The following is a 17,594-nucleotide window of genomic DNA, read 5'->3' as shown; positions in this document are numbered from 1 at the left end:
ATCTCTCCAGATTCTCTGAATCTTTTGATAACATTACAGATTGCAGGTGGTGAAATCCCCAATTTCCTTGCAATTCTGCATTAAGAAAGGTTGTTCTTGTGTGACTTTTTTCCTATGCTTTATGCTATGTTTTTCACATAAGATAGTAATACTCACATTTTTTTCAATTAACGTGTTTAACTGAGGAGTTTTCCATGTGTTTTTGGAGCATTCCATAACTTCCCCAGTAATTCCTTGCTCCTGTTGTTTTGCAGGCAACAAATTTAGAATTACTGTATATTGGACAAAAAAAACAAAAATGAGTTTTAGTTTGAAAATTAAGTATATTGTCTTTGTACAGTATTCCAATGTGTATAGGTCAGAAATAATTATTTTGTATATATTTTGTTTTACACAGCATCCCAACTTTGTGTATTGAACTGCTGAAAATGTATATAAAAATACAAAGATAAATATATATATAAAATCTATGTATGTATGTATCTATCTATTTAGCTATCTATCTATCTTTATTTATTAATTTATTCATTTTATGCTGGCGTTAATATTCACATCAAAAATGCATCTTAATTTATGTTTTGAGCCACACAGACCTTTGGAGTGGCAAACCGTTCCTATAGATGGCGGCAGAGCATCACGCTGGGATGTAAACCGCTTTTAAAAACTACAACGAAGAAGAAGAATCCAAAGTTATGACCGGAAGTCTATTTTTTCTTGCTCACGCTGTTGAGGAAACCTGCAGTTCAGTTCACAGCAACACTAGATATTTACCCCTCGGCTCAGAAGGTAAACAACTCCCTAACATCTCACACAGCGGTATACAATGAGGAGAGAAGTACATTTTTTGTATGTCTGTGTTTTTACATGTTTATTTCCTGTATACACGAGCTAACATGGGTAACTGTTAGTCGTGCGAGCTAATAGAGCCGCATCTGGCGGCTAGCGAACGTTAGCAGGTGTTAGCTAACGAGATGTGAAAGCTCGATAGCAAGAGGTGAAGCGAAAGCTAGTGAGCTCAGGGTGCAGATGATAGGAAATGTAGTTAACATTTGCTCTGATATATTTTCGAGTACACATGCAAATATAAAACTAGTCTGGGGTCACTCACGATACTATTTAATTTGCTTAACGTGAGATAAACAAACTTTCAGAAGGATGTCATAGAATTCCAAGTCAACGTTAGCTGCAGTTCTGGCGGTCAAAAGTTTCTGTATAAATAATTAAGCTACGTCACACACAGCCATTGCCAGAGTCGAGATATTTTGCTGCGTATTAATTTTTTAGCTTCAGTCCAGCTTTGACCAGCACTCACAGAGCTCAGCTAATATTTAGCTAGAGACCAACATTACATTTTATTTTGTTAAAAATGTCACGTTACTCTTCGCATTACCGCTGAGGACGACAGTTAATGTAAGCAAGATGAAGATGATAAAGATGAATTGTAGATTTATTAAAATGTCATGTGATTTACCGTAAAACCTTCAATTTATAGCACGGGCGGTTGCTTGCTTAAATCACTGAACTCACCAGCCTCATACTTGGGACAGATGTCTATATGGGACGGGCTTTTAATTCCTTTCACATAAAACTGTCGTTCAGCAAAGATGGAGATACAATCAAATAATATATTTAACCTTTTGCTTTTGAGACCTGGGCAAGTTGGCTTTATTTTATTCTAAAATATGGGAAGAAGGTGATAAGTAACACCCCCAAAAAAGAGAGAAAATGAAACAAAAAAATGTAAAGTGAGAAATTACCTGAAAAAAAAGACTAAAAAATACAATAATTCTGTAAAATTATTTTTTAATATATGATCAGTAGTGTAGTAGTAGTAGTAGTAGTAGTAGTTCACTAGACATATTTCCTCAGCTTTTTAAAACAAGTAGTCCTCTACATCTACTAATATCTCTTTTTTTTAAGTTGCATCTCTCTTGTTTACTATGCCTGTAATTCTGTCTTCTTTGGTGCTCATGGTGTCGTTAAAATTAATTGAATGATTGAATTAAGGAGTCTTGCCAAGCTAACATTGTGAGTAGCCTGTCCATAATGACAAAAGTTTGAACATTCATACATGCTGTATGCGTGATCTGAGCAGTTAACTAAGGTTGTCTCCAGCAGGTAGCCAACAACCCGGTTGTATAAATCCAAAGAAAGTATAAACATTAAAAAAAAAAAAAAAAAAAAAAGGCCCATAATTGAGAAAGGCCTTTATTTGTCAAAATGTGTTGCCAAACCGGGCTAGCAAAAGGGACTGGGTATTTAATTGGGACTAGGCTTTTATTCTAAGTTTTACGGTCATTGCTGTTTTACGTGAGCAGGTTAGTCATTTTTGGGACCAGAAGAAAAGAAGAAAATCATGTTGATGTTGTTACATATGTTACTGTCATTATGATGAGTTTATTGTACTGGAATAGCTCGAGGGCAAACAAGTTCTGATAAGTGTTACTTTGAGTGTCATTGCTACTGAGTCTGTTAAGAATCACAGGTGTTTCTGCTTGTAACAGATCCCAGAGATGATAAAACAAGACACAGAAGAGTCTGCCACCCAGGGCAGTGAGGATGCTCCACCTACAGCAGGAGGGACGGAGTCACCTGCAGCTGCTAAAGACAGCTTGGACAGCAACAGCCCCAAAGAGTCTGAACCACAGACGCCACAGACAGACACACCTCCACAAGGCGATGAGGGGGGAAGTGAAGGTAAAATTGAATTATTTAGAAGGTACACTGTATGTTGTTGACAGGACTATCTCTGTGACATGAGATCCATTCATAAGGCAGTAGGAAGCGGGCTTTGTCTGCCTGTCAGTGTGGTCGGTAAATCCTGAAAGGGTAGATAAATTTATTTCTCCATAATAGATATTTTTAACAGGCACTGATATCAGTTAATGTTGTGTTAAGATGATGAGCTGAGTGTCTTGGTCTATTGCATGCAAACCCCCACTTAAAAATAATAATACTAATAATACTTACTTGATAATACTTGGGATGGGTTTGGTCTGACTCGGGCTCAGTATTTGCTGTGAGGATGTCTGATTGGCTGTGTTCAGGCTCAAACTCATGTGGGTTTGGGTTGTAATTTTTTGAGAATTCCTATCTTTTTCCTAAAATTTCAGAGCTATCTGAAGTAAAGCCCAAAGGCAAACTTCTCCCAGCAGCAATAAAACATGGAATAACAACAAGACTATTAAACAAAAGTACAAAATTGTGCTTAATAATAACTGTTAGGGTTTTTGGTAGACACACATTATGAGTTTAAGCACTTTTTCTTGCCAGATATTTCTTCTGCTCATAGTTTAACAAAGTACATGTATTATTTTTACTTTTTCTGACTCACTGCTGGTGTAAGTGACTCATCTCCCAACAGAACGGTTTAATTTCAGTCTGCATGCATGTTTTTTTTTTTTTCAGTCAAACATTGCTAACAGAGCAGCTAATGTTGCTACTGGAAGTTAGCAAAGTGAGAAGCTCGTCCAGGCAGGTCCGACATGTATGTTCCTGTATTTTTTTTCCGTAACGACATTGTTTACATGTGACCCGTGCTGTTGCCTGTTCACCCATATTTTTTAGAAATCCAAAATATTCCCACACTACTGATTATTACAGACTGAATAACGTTGTCATCATCGTCACTTCCTCTGCAGCTTGCCATTATCTGCCTGCCGCTGTTTGACGGTAACACAGAATTTCTAAATAAAGGCTTATCCTAAAGATGATGGTATGGATCGATGTTTTCTCTTTGCAGCCATCAAATTGCATCATTGAATTGCTATTTATCCTAATTGATGGATCATTGCACCCCTAGTATTTACTTGTGTAGAACATTGCTGAAGATCCTTACACATATCTTAAAAAAGTTTTTCTCTGTAAGCACTGCATAATTTGCTCGCCATCATCTGCAAAGTGGGTCATGATTTTAATCCTTAATAAGTGGCTCACCTTTCTCACTAGGGATGCATACAGCTCTACAGATACGCTTTGAATTTATGTTTGTGATACTGCTTTCACTTTTCTCTTAAATTGTTGCAGAAATGCTCAAATGCTCGACTGCTTTTTAGTAAGACTGATGGTAACAGCACACGGTGCAATATTTGTGACAAGAAAACAACTAGTTCACATTCAGAAAACTTAATTGTCCGTCGTGCCAGAATATCGTCTTAGATGTGGCACAACAAACAACGTACGTTGCAAAACAAACTCAGACAATAAACATACAGCATATGTTCTTAAAAATAGAAGAAATACCTAATACAAATAATTTAGACCGAATAAAAATCACAATATACTACTTTGTGCATAGTGACACAGTGTTTACATAGACATATGGATCATTACCCTTATTTGAGATGTTTCTGGCAGTGGGAATGAAGATGTTTTTAGAAGTGTTTTTCTTGGTCATGGGGACTTTATAGCAGCGGCCTGATGGTAGTAGCTGGAGAGACTTCTGCAGAGGGTGAGTGGGATCTTTTGTAATGTGATTAACTTTCAGCTGCCTGGGTACGAGGCACTGACAGTGGAGTTTGGGTTTTGCCAATTATTTCACTTGCTTGGTAAATGATCCGGGAAAGCTTTGATTTATATTTAACAGAGATGAAAATGAACCAAAATGAGATGTTGAAAGTGAGCAGTGCTCACTTCTTAACATTTATTATTCAAGGAGTGATTTGTACAAAGCTGTTAGGATGTCTTTTCTGACATCAAATCCTCCAAGTTTCTGAGTTGAATACATCGTAAACTTGAGTTAGTGGTTTCTTACATGAATGTAGATCGACAGTCGTGGATATTTTCAGAGGTGCTGCCTTAATAAAAAGACTAAACGTCTTTGGTGTTGCTCTGCAAGTGCCTCAACTATTTGCCAAATTTTATCCTTGTTATGTTTTGGGAGAAAAAAACACCACTAACTACATCCAGGAGCCAGAGATGCTGGAAGTATTGCCAGCAGCAGTCTCAAATGCCACATTTAGTAGTGTAGGATGTGTTTTTTAGATTCACAACTTCCAAGTCCAAGAAAAAGTCACAAAAATTTGACGTTCTTTTTGATCATGTTTGCATGCTTTGTAGTTGCAGAAGCCGCACTTTCATGCGACATGGCTGAGGAGCTGAGCCGGCAGCTGGAGGACATCCTCAGCACCTACTGTCGGGAGAGCATTTCAGACGACGCCAGCATGGTGCCTAACGGGCAGTCACACAGCCCAGAGCTCAACGGGCTGACCAACGAGAGGGAGGACGACAAGCCAGAGGACAAAGTCAACGGAGCTGGCAACGGCGTGGAGAAGGAGCAGAAGAAGACTCAGGAGAAGAAGAAAGTGAAGGGTCTAGGTAAGGAGGAATATACTCTTCTTATTTTTTATATTGGTCATCCCATCAGACTCAGTAGTAGATGTAGCTTTTAGGGATGTCAGGGTACCAAAAATCTAGTGATCAGTACCAACACCCCCAAAATTACGCAATACTCAACCCCAAATTTGATACCAAAAAAGACTAAATTTTGGACTTTAGCTCATGTGTGTTTAAGCAACTTTTCTGCTCACATTCAAAACTGTCTGTACATTCAAAACATATCCCACATATCTTAGGGAAGCTGAGAATAAAGTCATAATATTTTGGATTTAAAAAAAAACAACTGTTGTTTAGTCTGCTGTGCACGACACACACAGGCGAAGGAGAGCTCCCCATGTTACGCATGTCAGAGAATTATAGGAGGCGTGCGGCCAAAGCACCGGGCTGCACCGTTCCATAGTAAAGAAAAGCGTCGTGCAGACCATGTTGAGCAGGGTCAACATTGCCACCGTCTTCCACGTGTAGTTTTTGCGTGTGCTTGTAGGCGTTCTTCTTCTGTAGCATTTGAGGACAGACAAGAACACTTGTGTATCTGCTGCCATCCTCTCTTCTGCAGAAAAACAAGTACCGTGGCATTTTCAGAATGCTGGTACAAGGGCTGGGCAATAAACATGATACACACCGTTACCGTGATATGAGACCACATACTGTCTTGAGATTTTGGATATCATCATGTCATGATATCAAATAAGAACAGTCTTTATCTGATTTTAAAAAGCTGCAGTAAAGTGATGTCATTTTCGGAGCTTATCAGGCTGTTCTACTTGTCCTAATACTTGCGTTCACCCACTTAAGTCATTAAATCCACATTACTGATGATAATCAAAATAATTAACATTCTGTTAATATTTTGTCCAAATGCAAATAGTCCTCCCTAAAATATTGTCATAGTATCAATATCTACGAATTTCGTCATATCGTTACATTTAAGTTTGTTGCCCAGTCCAGCATTTATGAAGCTTTTGGGGAGATTTAAAATATTGTGATATATACCGTGTACCGTGTGATATGGCCCAAAAATATCGTGATATTATTTCAAGGCCATACCACCCAGCTCCAGTTGGTACTAACTTGGTACCGAAGTATCAGTTCTGATGGCATCACTTGTCGTTTTATACTGATGCAAAAACTGACTTGTATTTTGGTAATTAAAGCTAAATAAATGTAAAAAAAGAACTGACTTGAAAAGTATGGCAGTGTTAACAGTTTTGAGGCTAGTTTGATAAATAAAACTAGGCAGAAAAGTAGCGGGCAGTATTCATTGACTTTATGGTTTTTGTCCAAAACAGTTGCACAGAAATTGGGAAAAGGGCTTTTGAGTATTCTGAACCCTCAGCCTGGAATTTCTAGCAGAATGACTTGAAACTGAAGGAGCTGGTGTCATTAAATGTTTTTAAATCTAAATGAAAGACTTAGAAGCAGATTCTATAGGATGAGGATGTTTTTTGACTGCCTGGTTGTACAACTGCTTTTTGTCTTTCTTTGTGTCTCTGTCTGAAACTTTGTGTTTTCAATGCTGAGTGTCTTAGCCAGTCCCCCTTCAAAAAGAGATTCTTAATTTGTGACCGACCTGGTTGAATAAAGGTTAAATCAAAATAAAATAAAGCTAGTTCTACTCTGTTTTCTAACAGTCTCTCTGATTCTGTCCTGTCTGTTGTCCATGCAGGCAAAGAGATCACGCTTCTCATGCAGACTCTGAACACGCTGAGCACCCCAGAGGAAAAGCTCGCAGGCCTCTGTAAGAAGTACGCTGAACTGGTGAGTGTCTCCTGCGAATGGAATAAAGCCCTTAAGTGTGGTTATAAATCAGTCATGTCCAAAGTCTGGCCCGAGGGCCAGATGTGGTCCTCAGACTAGTTTGGCACAATATTACACACACTCATACTGCTTTGTGCACAAAATGCGCTTTTCAAAATCAAGCTTTAAAAAAATAGTACACATTAATATCATTTTCTACTTTTACTGAGTTAATTTTTTTAACCAACATCGGCCCTAATCATAAATCTCAAATATTCATTCATTTTCAGAATTTTAACCCTTTAAACGCCAGGTTTTTGTCATGATGCGACTGTTTTTAGATGAAAGAAAAAAGAACCCACAAACAATGAATTATTTTCAATATGCTACATGCAAAGTATATATATACAGCTTGGAATTTTTACCTAACACCAGATATTTCCTGCTAGATAGCAGACATGGCCACAGCCAAAAAGCATAAAGTCAACAGCGAAGTGGGAAGTTGAAAACTTTTTTCTTTTAAAGAAAAAGTAGTTGCATTTGTGTCATTTATATGTGAATTTATTTATTTTTTAATGACCTGTATGATGAGAAAAGCAGTTTGGACACTCTGCTATAAATTCAAAGGGAATTCTCCGGAGTGTAAAACAGAAATACATGCTGGACGTATAGAGTTTAGAGTAAGGACAGAGAGTTGGTCAGGGGGACTTTGATGCAAACAGGGAGTGTACTTTAATGGGATGCAGTGACGTTTGTCAAACAGACACAGAGTGGTGCAATGCAGATCTCTGTCCTGTGACCTCAGTCAATACAGGGTGTCCCTAAATGATCAGCTGGAGCTGTGTGTGCTGCAGGAACTCTTATATTGACTGTGTGTGTCTGTGTGTGAATGTTTAAGTGGCAGACCATCTGTTTGGATGTATGTGAGCTTGAGAAAGCTGGTGTGTGTGCTTGAGCGGTGTTTCAGAGCTGATGTACGAGGATAAGTGTTGGTCTACACTGCAGTGTTTTTATTGACTGAAGGAAGACAAAAATGCCTCCAAAATATCAGCTGAATGTTTTAGCATCACGTATGCTTGTGCTGTCGTCTCAGTGCAGGATGGATGAAACGGGATGTACTGTGACTCACATTTGTCCTATAGCTCAAATACAATATGTGTTTGAACAGCTTATTAGAAAACAAAGCAAAGTTTACTGCAGATAATATTTTTTTAACCCTTAGGAACGGTTTGCCACATTTTATGTGCTTTTCATTCTTTGTATTTTGATCATTTTGACTGTGTTCATGAATATGGCAAGACTGTGTATTTTTGTTTAATCTTGGAAATTCCAGCTCAGCTCCTACAATTAGTCTAAAATACACTGTGGAAAAAAATTGTTAAACTCATACTGTTCAGTGCAAAAATTGCACCATTTAAAACCCATTCGAATTGTGATTTTTGATTTCACAGCCAGCAAAGCATAAAAACATGCATTGTATTATTTCTGGGTGTCATTCTGGGCTTTTGCTTTGGAATATGTCATTTTTACTATTTTCCACCTGATGATGTCATTTTTACCATATTTGGCATATGAAAAAATTAATTTAATCATTCATTGTTAGTAACTGCTCGTACTCGTAATGGTCGCGGGGGGGCTGTCCCAGCTGTCATTGGGGGAAAGTACAAAAAATATTTTAATATATAATTATTTTATAAAAAGCGCATTTCGTGTGCAGAGCGATACGAGTGTGTGTAATATTAAAGTCGTCTATAAAGGAGAATAATAATGACTAGTATAATAAATAATAAAAAAATTATGAGTATCTATAACCCTAAACAGATCAAGGTATTTTAACCTCAACACATTTATGAAATCAGCACTTAGCCAATCAAGTCTAATCTTGTTTTCCAGTTTAACATCTTAAAACTTATGTGTGTGTTCGTGACAGCTGGAGGAGCACCGCAACACTCAGAAGCAGATGCGAGTTCTGCAGAAGAAACAGAACCAGCTTGTCCAGGAGAAAGACAACCTGAGGAATGAACACAGCAAGGCCATCCTGGCTCGCAGCAAGCTGGAGAGTCTGTGCAGGGAGCTGCAGCGACACAACCGCTCACTCAAGGTACAAAAACAGGACTAATACCACAAATATACACTCCCAACTAATGTAATGATTCAGCGTATGACTTCAGCAACCATAGCCTTTTGAAGGTCCAACTTCTGTTGGTCTGTCAGCTCATGTGTACTGTGACTCCTCAGATAAGCTGCCTTCAACTTTTTTTGGTTTGGCTGCCCTCAGAAAGTCAAGGATTTTGTTTTTTGCTAGTCATTATGCTGTGCAGTGTACTTCTAAGGACAGTTCGGTCACCAGATTTAGCTGCGGAGTGAGCGCTCCTGACATTTATGGTTCTCTGAGGTCCAGCTGTGGACATGATGCAGCGGCTCAAGGGACAAGAGCTGAGAAGACATTATCTTCTCTCTTCTGTTTCAAAGTGGTCAATTTACGGCTAACAGCAGCGTAATACGACACAGTCTCTGGCTTTTGTTTGATATCTACTGTCAGCAAAAAATGTTGTTGCACATTTCTGATCCCTCATTAGGGCTGTCAGCTTGTTTACTATATTACATGAATGCCACTATCACACTGAATGTCCTGCTGAGCCCTGTTAAAACTTTAGAAATTCATTTGGAAAAAAAAAAGAAAAGTTAAATGTTCGTATTTGACAGCCAAATGTAATTCGACTGACAGGTCAGGTACAGCCCTAGATTTTAGTTAAGATCAGTTTTAAGACAGTATATGAAGATGCATTTGCTCTCAAGTTTTTGCCTTGATTTATGTTTGGACAAATGTTTACTAAAGTGTAGTTTGTGGAGAAGCATCACAAGAGGAGTGAAATGTTTTCCATGGTGGAAGCAAGCAGCACAACATTTGTTTTGCACACGTTCTGCCGGGGCAAGGCGATATTTGTTTCTGTGTCTGTTTCAAATTAAAAGCCCTCTGAAACGCTCCTGTCAGCAGTTGATAAGACAAGGATTTTTATGGTGAAATAATTGCACAACCATGTTGTTGACAGTACAGAGGCTGCACAGCCCCATAAATGTTTGGAGTATAGGCTTTTAATTTGGAAAATACATAGCTAATAGCAGGAGGCAACGCCACAGCAGCAACGCTTACAGTGTGAACACCGCACAAGTGCGAGCCACAGTAGTTTAGTGAGGTGGCCATCATATGCTGCTTATTGCAGCAGTGTGGCAGGGGCGTTACACATTTTTCTTTCCATCTGCAGGAGGAGGGGATGCAAAGGACGCGTCTGGAGGAGGAGAAAAGGAAGGAAGTCACCTCCCATTTCCAGGTGACCCTAAACGACATCCAGGCTCAGATGGAGCAGCACAACGAGAGGAATGCCAGTCTGCGACAAGAGAACACGGAGCTGGCTGAGAAACTCAAGAAGCTCTATGAACAGTACAAACTACGAGAGGAGGTGTGTGTCTTCTTTGAGGGGCAGCGTGTGAGTTTTCATAGCTCACAATCATGTCCATTTCTCACATTTACTGGATGTCTGACAGGCTTTTTATTTTCCTCCTCCAGCACATAGACAAAGTGGTGAAGCACAAAGACCTGCAGCAACAGCTGGTGGACGCCAAGCTGCACCAGGCTCAGGAGCTGCTCAAGGAGTCAGAGGAGCGCCACGACAGAGAGAAAGAATTTGTAATTATCCACAAAACAAGCACAAAACAAAAAAAACAACGTGTTTGGTCTTGTTTTATACATCAGTGTTACAATAATTTGCCGTTTTCCTCGTCTCTTCAGCTACTGAAAGAAGCGGTAGAGTCTCAAAGGATGTGTGAGCTGATGAAGCAACAGGAAGTTCACCTCAAACAGCAGGTTTATTATCAGTCTTTACTCTTCAACTTTAAAGCTGCAAAAAAAGTTAAAACACATTAAACACACCGCACATTAAATATGAGGATCATTCCATGCCAACTTACATAGGGCTTCCCAGTTCATGTCATGGATTTTCTTGAAAAAAAAAATAGTGCTGAAGCTTATTTTAAATTCATGAGATTTCACAAAATCCTATAGCTGTACTCCAAATACTTTTTAAGTTAGGAATTTTTGAAGTTTGGCCCTTGGAGCTAAATTTCAGCATTTTTGTGAAACTTGGCAACATGTTTTCATTTCAATGGCTGTTTCTGAATGGTTACAGTAATTGAATTAATAACATGAAGTCATTTTTCACAAGAATGGGAAATCTGCTATTTTTTAAAAAAAAATGTTTATCTCCACTAGTTTTCACTTTCTTGCAACAAAATTTCTATGATGTGTATAAATATAGCTCTATCACATCTAGAAGTTATTTCATCCTGCATTAAAAAAAAAAAAAAAACGTGCTACAGGTCTTGCTAATCTTAGATTTACAGGACAGTACTACTATTCATTGCGGATTAAAAAAATTGAGATTTAGTATTACTCCTTTTTCGTTTATTAATTTTAATAACTAGTTAATAATTTATTAAAATGCTGAAATTTAGCTCAGAGGGCCAAACTTCAAAAACGCATAACTTAAAAGGTATTTGGAGTACTGCTATAGGATTTAATGAGTTTAATAGAAGTTTCAACATGAGTTTTTTTCAGAAAATCCGTGACATGAACTGGAAAAAGTTTTGAATTGTGGGTGAGTTGGAATGCAGTAACCCGTGAGTAAACTGACTGTTGTTTTCTCAGCTTTCACTGTACACAGAGAAGTTTGAAGAGTTTCAGACCACTTTGTCCAAGAGCAACGAGGTCTTCACCACATTCAAACAGGAGATGGAGAAGGTGAGGTGTCTGTTACTGTGAGGATGTGACAGAAGGAGAAGTTGTATTTGTCCTCTGCAGGAGGTGACGGTCTTGTTTCCTTTGTGCTCCAGATGACCAAAAAGATCAAGAAGCTGGAGAAGGAGACGGCCATGTATCGGTCCAGGTGGGAGAGCAGCAACAAGGCTCTTCTGGAGATGGCAGAGGAGGTAAAGCAGCATTTTGTATTCATTGTCATGTTCTGACCAACAATGCCTTACGCTAAATAAAACCAGGGGTGCCAATATTGACTTGTTGACTGCCATCGGAAAATAAGATGATGTTCACTGATGACAGTGGCTGATGTTTTTGTGTTGTGTCACACAGGGATGTCAGGGTACCAAAAATGTAGTGCTCAGAAACAGACTGTGAATAAAGATGGATGACATGACAGTTAATTCATCTAAATTAATTGCTTCCATCAGTTTTTGCTGTGAAAGTATTTTAAATATTTAAATTCAGGTAGACGAGTTGGTCAGTGAATAATTGAATAATTTTTAGTTTGGTTAATGCAAAGGACTGAAGTTTCCGCTCACTGTCAGTGACGTGTGAAGTAAAACTGAGTGAACTGTGATTGCTAACTGAAGTCCAATGATCCCCAGTCAGCACCATATATTCAACCCTGCCGTGACATCTTTGTTTTCCTCTTTTTTGTACCATAAAGCTGCTGGATTTTAGACATAATTGTGCCTCTCGATGGTTTAGCAATGGTTCTGAGAACATAGGTCTAGTCATTTTTAGATGTTTTAATGCATAAATGTTACATATTATACCTTTATCAGTCAATCTATCAGACTTCATTTGTGTAGAACTTTTCATACAGATTGACGTCCCCCATACACGCACACACACAAGCACACAAACACATGAAAAAAAAACAACTAAACTTCATGATTAAGTAAAGCATTAAGGAATTGGTTCTCATTAAACCAGGAACTGAGGAAATGCTACCATAATTGTGGAAAGTTCACAAGTATCTGAATATAATATTCATGTGTAATTGGTCTAATTAAAAAAATAAAAATCTAATTGTAAGTTTTTAGTCAGTTGGTCTCCCAAAATGTGCAGATAACTCTAACACAAAAGCGGAAACGTTGATGAATGTGTTTGTGTGCAGAAATCAGTGCGGGACCGTGAGTTTGAGGCTCTGCAGGGTAAAGTCCAGCGGCTGGAGAAGCTGCGGCGGGCGCTAAAAGTCGAACGCAACGAGCTCAACAAGAAGGTTCAAAACCTCAGCGGTCAGGACGGAGGCACAGCAGGAGCCCCCACCTCCGACCCCGGGACTGACTCCCCCTCTCCACCACCCACAGACTCTTTACTAGAGCCCAGCAGCCACCCTGTCCCTGACAGCACCCCCTGCTCCCAGTCCTGCCGCTGTGAGCCTGAACTGGACTCACACAGCCTCCTAGAGGAGGCAAAAGCTCCGCCTGTGGCCGCGCAGGAATGAAGCGACGCTGCTCACAGTCTCCTCTCTCCCCTCCAGCATCAAGCCACCTAACTATAAGCCACCAGCCTGCAAGCCACTCCTCCTCCGCTGGATGAAGCTGATCACATAGCAAGGCTAGCTCGTGTCCTCCCAGCATGCTCTGCAGGCTTTCTAAAGGTGATGAGAAGATTGTGCCTCATCGGTCAGTACATTTACATGCACACCATGACTAGGTTACTGAGAATGACCTTTTTAAGATGAAAGTTATCTTGACTAATGTGGTTAAGTAATTAGCACCAGAAATAAATCCATTCTTCAGTTGAAAATAACCTATTTTTTGGTGACACTCCAAGAGTGTGTTACATATGCTGCTGCTTGTGTCGAAACATGGCTTTCATGCCACAATACGATGTCAGTGGTTAACTCTTAATAATAACTTTATTCATACAGCACTTTTAAAAACACGAACAAAGCAAGGCAGAGGTGATAAAAGTTGATAATACCAAACAAAGGCCAGACAAGAGTCAATGTAGAATTAGATTGGAGATTTTAGGCAGAAACATGTTAGAAATATGATAACAAAATAAAGGCATTTAACACGGAACATTAGTAATAATGATAATAATAATAAGCTGGATCAAGACAGAATAAAGAGATTTGTTAAAAGACAATTAAAAAGTCTATAAAATGGGTTTTAATAATAGATTTAAAAGAAGCCACTGATTAATGGATTAACCACCAAGAAAAGTTTTGACCTTTTATGCATGTCTGTCTATAGATTCATTTTGCTACTCTTTAATTCACTGCTCTGGGTACCATCCAAATCTGGAAGGAGCCGTGTTAACGTGGAAACATGGAACCCACTGCTGTTTGGGCTTCACTGCTTAGCTGATGTTAGCCTTAGCTGCTCTGCACTGGGTTAGCAAGCAGCGCTGCTGTGGAAACATTGTGCCCAAGTGTCCCCTTGGGTCACCCCAGTGAGTAAGCAGTTCAGTTTTAAGCCTTTAGCATTGTTGACTATTGTTAACTCTGTTAGCACTGTTAGCATCGCCGGCAGGGCTAGTGGTGCTGACATAGTAAACAATGCTAAAGGGGGTTTGTGGCTTAAAATGAAGGCACATACTCATGAGGGGGACCTGAAAGAAAGACCAGAGGTTTAGCTAAATGTTTTATCTTCAGCAGGGACGGCGGTGTTTGCCAGCTTCCACCCAATGTTTCTACAGCAAAGTGCTGAGCAGCCAGTGCTATCAGTGGCTAACCAATGTTGACTGATGGGTGGGGAGAAGGCATGATGTTAACGCATGTTAACCCAGCTAGAAGGCTGTCTGTCAGCAACAGATGGTAAAATGAAATTAAAAACATTTCCAATACGAAACATTCAAATTTCACCACCTCCAGAACGATGACACTTTAAAACGCGCAAAAATTCACTTTGTGCGAACTGTCCCTTTAACTTGACTAAAACAGCTCTACAACTTTCCATGACAGCTACAACAATCTGAGCTAGTCTTAGTGTGAATGTAAATGTACAGACTGTGCTGTTCTCTTTTACTACACATTCCCTTTCTGAAACAGCGCTGCTCGGGATGACACAAGCCAATCTGACGAGGAGTCATCAGAGTGTGTGTGTGTGTGTGTGTGTGTGTGTGTGTGTGTGTGTGTGTGCGTGCGCGTGCGTGCGTGCGTGCGTGCGTGCGTGCGTGCGTGCGTGCGTGCGTGCGTGCGTGCGTGTTTGTGCGCGGCCACTCAGTTTGTCTCATTTACATCTTGAGAATCAAAGTGGTCGGAAGGAGTTTGACTCACAGCTCGCCATAAAGGCCACTCGTCATAATTTACTGATTTTGTTTCAGGTGAAGTCTTAACAGAGATGTGAGTCAAATAATTTCTTTAGCCAAATCAAGTTCTTAATAACAAAGAAATAATATAGAATTCTGCAGAATTATTGAAGGAAATTTCTCATTCTTAATGTCCGCACAGCTCAAATGCACACAACAGCATTTGTAATTTGATCTGAGTTGTTGCTTGTAGACATTTCTCTGCTCATGTTTTTGTTTTTTTTTTTTGCTTGTTTGCATCACACTGCTTTGTTTCTGTTTGATTTTGTGGTCTGTATTTATTGTTGACAGCATAATCTTATATTGATATGCATCCTATAAGAGCACCACTATAACAATATATGTTTATTTTTTATGAATTTAGAAATGTATTAAGGTGACACTTTAATGACCAACGCTTCATTCCTAATCTTTCAGTTCGGTTGTTAGCAACATTATTTTTTTATTTTTTACAGTCTGCTCATAACTTTGTCAGCCGACCACTTGAAGCTCGTTTAACTCTGTCATTGGTGAGTATGATTTGTGTGTGTGTGTGTGTGTGGTTTCCGTGGCGATGATTGTCTATTCCCAGCCCTGGTAATTGCAGTAGCTTGTAAATCAGGTTTTAACTCAAGAATGTTAAAGGAACCTCTATGCAACGCTTGCCTCTTGGTTTTTATTCTGTGGCAGTCTCAACTGACAAGCACTTAGCTGAGAATGTATATTCATGATCTCCACTCTCCCGCATGGATGTATTATAAAACATATCTCACAGCAGAACTTAATTTTTGCTCTGAACCTCAATGATCGCCTCTCTATCGTCTGACATTGAACGTAATCTGGTCCATCTTTCCTGGTACTTTGACAAGGTGCGGTGACTGAGCCCCATGGGAAGACGGAGGGAAAATGTTCTGAATCGTAGTTTTCACTCCCAAACATGTCCATTTCTCTTCTTCTGTACTACTTAATATGTAGCATCGGTAACAAGGTGTCAACGTATAGAATCAGTCATTTTTCAGCTGACATAGAAATGGCAAACTTAATTTCTTCCATTGTCCCACAGAGGACAGACTCATTGTACCTCTGGTCCCGTGGTGGAGGTGGACGATCACTGACCATGAGAAGGAACCAAAGATGTTTCCTTTTTTTTGTCTTTTGCAGTACTTTTATCTGGCCCTGTATATTTTGTTTCTTGTTAAATAAAAGATGTACCGGTGTATATTTAAGTTGCTGGTTGTTTTTTTTTTTACTTTGTTAGCATATTTAGAAAGCAGTAAATGTGAAAAAGTGTCTTTTATGGAGGAAGATTTGTCTCAATATTGCGTGTCCATGTGTTTTCTGCAGGATTGGTAAACTCAAAACAATATTTTGAAAATATAAAATGATCTGCAAATACAAAAATTAAAATTAATTTGATTCATTTAAAAATAAATGAAAACCTTGTGTATGTATTCCCAACATTCCCAACTTTAACATTTGTCAATCCAGGTTTTTTTTTTGTAAATCTCAATTCTGAGCTTGTGTACTTGTGCTTTACGCACACAGATTCTGTTATTTGCAAAAAAAATTTTTAGGTTTTTTTGTAGAAGCTGTTTTAAATTTACAGATAACACATTTACACACCTGCTGTTGATCTCACACAAATACAATTGAGATAAATCCCTCTCGATAAAAGAATTTGCAGATCTGTTTTATATTTGCTAAATATATGTAAATTTGTATTCACTTGTATATGTATTGTATTTGTTGTTTATATTTACAGATTGCACATATTGTTAATCTCACACAAATAATATAAAGACGAATCTCTCTCCATATTTCAGAATTTGCAGATGTTTTATATTTGAAGTTATTGAGTTTACTAAAACAGTGTTAATGAAAGGTGTATGATCTTTACAGAAAACACATTTCTACACATTGTCGATCATCTCACATGAATAATATTGAGACAAATCTATCTCCATACACTGATTACTCCACTCAAGTTTATATCAGGGATTCTCACAGTTTTGCACATTGCATCACTTGTTTCCAACCTGGGGTTCCAGATCCCCAATAGGGGTCGCCAAAGCTTCACAGGGGCCATGTTGATTTCAAGGGGTGGAAGAAAACCTTTAAAAATCCATAAAATAGGCCTATATCCATAGTAAAAACACAAAAGACACCTCACAGGATAAGGGGACAGTGAAGACCTGAACACAAGCTTTATTCACACTCTTCAGTCTTCTGAACAGATAACAAAAATTACCCTATTAATATGTAGGATTGCTGAAAATTAAAAATACATATTACAGACAAGGAAGTATATAAAAAGTTCCAAAAATATTTGGAAAAACTAATCTCTGATGTCATATTCAAAAGTAATAGTATATTCAAAATTCATCCAAATTTAATTTTACATACATTTCCTGCAGTTTTTCCATACACTATTTGGGTTTATTCTATAGCGCATGTCAAAACAATA

At 38.7% G+C, this 17,594-nt stretch overlaps 1 protein-coding gene across 4 annotated transcripts; it reads left to right on the top strand.

Annotated features, from left to right (window-relative positions):
- Positions 1 to 660: 660 nt before the first annotated feature.
- txlna (taxilin alpha) lies at positions 661 to 16,356 on the top strand. Of its 4 annotated transcripts, none has more exons than XR_015779582.1 (12): positions 661 to 786; positions 2,505 to 2,697; positions 5,059 to 5,316; positions 7,004 to 7,095; positions 9,005 to 9,175; positions 10,341 to 10,535; positions 10,643 to 10,762; positions 10,865 to 10,939; positions 11,780 to 11,872; positions 11,965 to 12,060; positions 13,008 to 13,493; positions 15,607 to 16,356. XR_015779582.1 is itself a non-coding variant. In XM_088090873.1 (12 exons), exons 1-12 carry the CDS (start codon positions 693 to 695, stop codon positions 13,335 to 13,337), a joined length of 1,719 nt encoding a protein of 572 aa, XP_087946999.1. In that variant the 5' UTR covers positions 678 to 692; the 3' UTR covers positions 13,338 to 16,356. The 4 variants fall into 4 exon arrangements, 3 of the variants coding, with proteins under 3 accessions (XP_042362518.1, XP_087946999.1, XP_087946998.1); XM_088090873.1 differs by adding an exon at positions 2,021 to 2,055 and having other exon boundaries at positions 678 to 753; positions 13,008 to 16,356; XM_042506584.2 differs by having other exon boundaries at positions 13,008 to 16,356.
- The last annotated feature ends 1,238 nt before the right edge of the window (positions 16,357 to 17,594 follow it).

The sequence above is a fragment of the Plectropomus leopardus genome, chromosome 17 (genome assembly GCF_026936395.1).
Source record: "Plectropomus leopardus strain MGB_pleo_1.0 chromosome 17, ASM2693639v1, whole genome shotgun sequence".
NCBI classification, from domain to species: Eukaryota; Metazoa; Chordata; class Actinopteri; order Perciformes; family Serranidae; genus Plectropomus; species Plectropomus leopardus.
Note: the sequence above shows the minus strand (reverse complement) of the source record. Positions and strands in the feature narration are given on the sequence as shown.

Excerpts from the sequence above, each read along its gene's own strand:
- txlna (XM_088090873.1), top strand. The coding sequence starts at position 693 with ATGACCGGAAGTCTATTTTTTCTTGCTCACGCTGTTGAGGAAACCTGC. Across the intron at positions 754-2,020 it reads AACCTGCAGTTCAGTTCACA|CTAACATTGTGAGTAGCCTG; the intron begins GCAACACTAGAT and ends AGTCTTGCCAAG. Across the intron at positions 12,061-13,007 it reads TTCTGGAGATGGCAGAGGAG|AAATCAGTGCGGGACCGTGA; the intron begins GTAAAGCAGCAT and ends GTTTGTGTGCAG.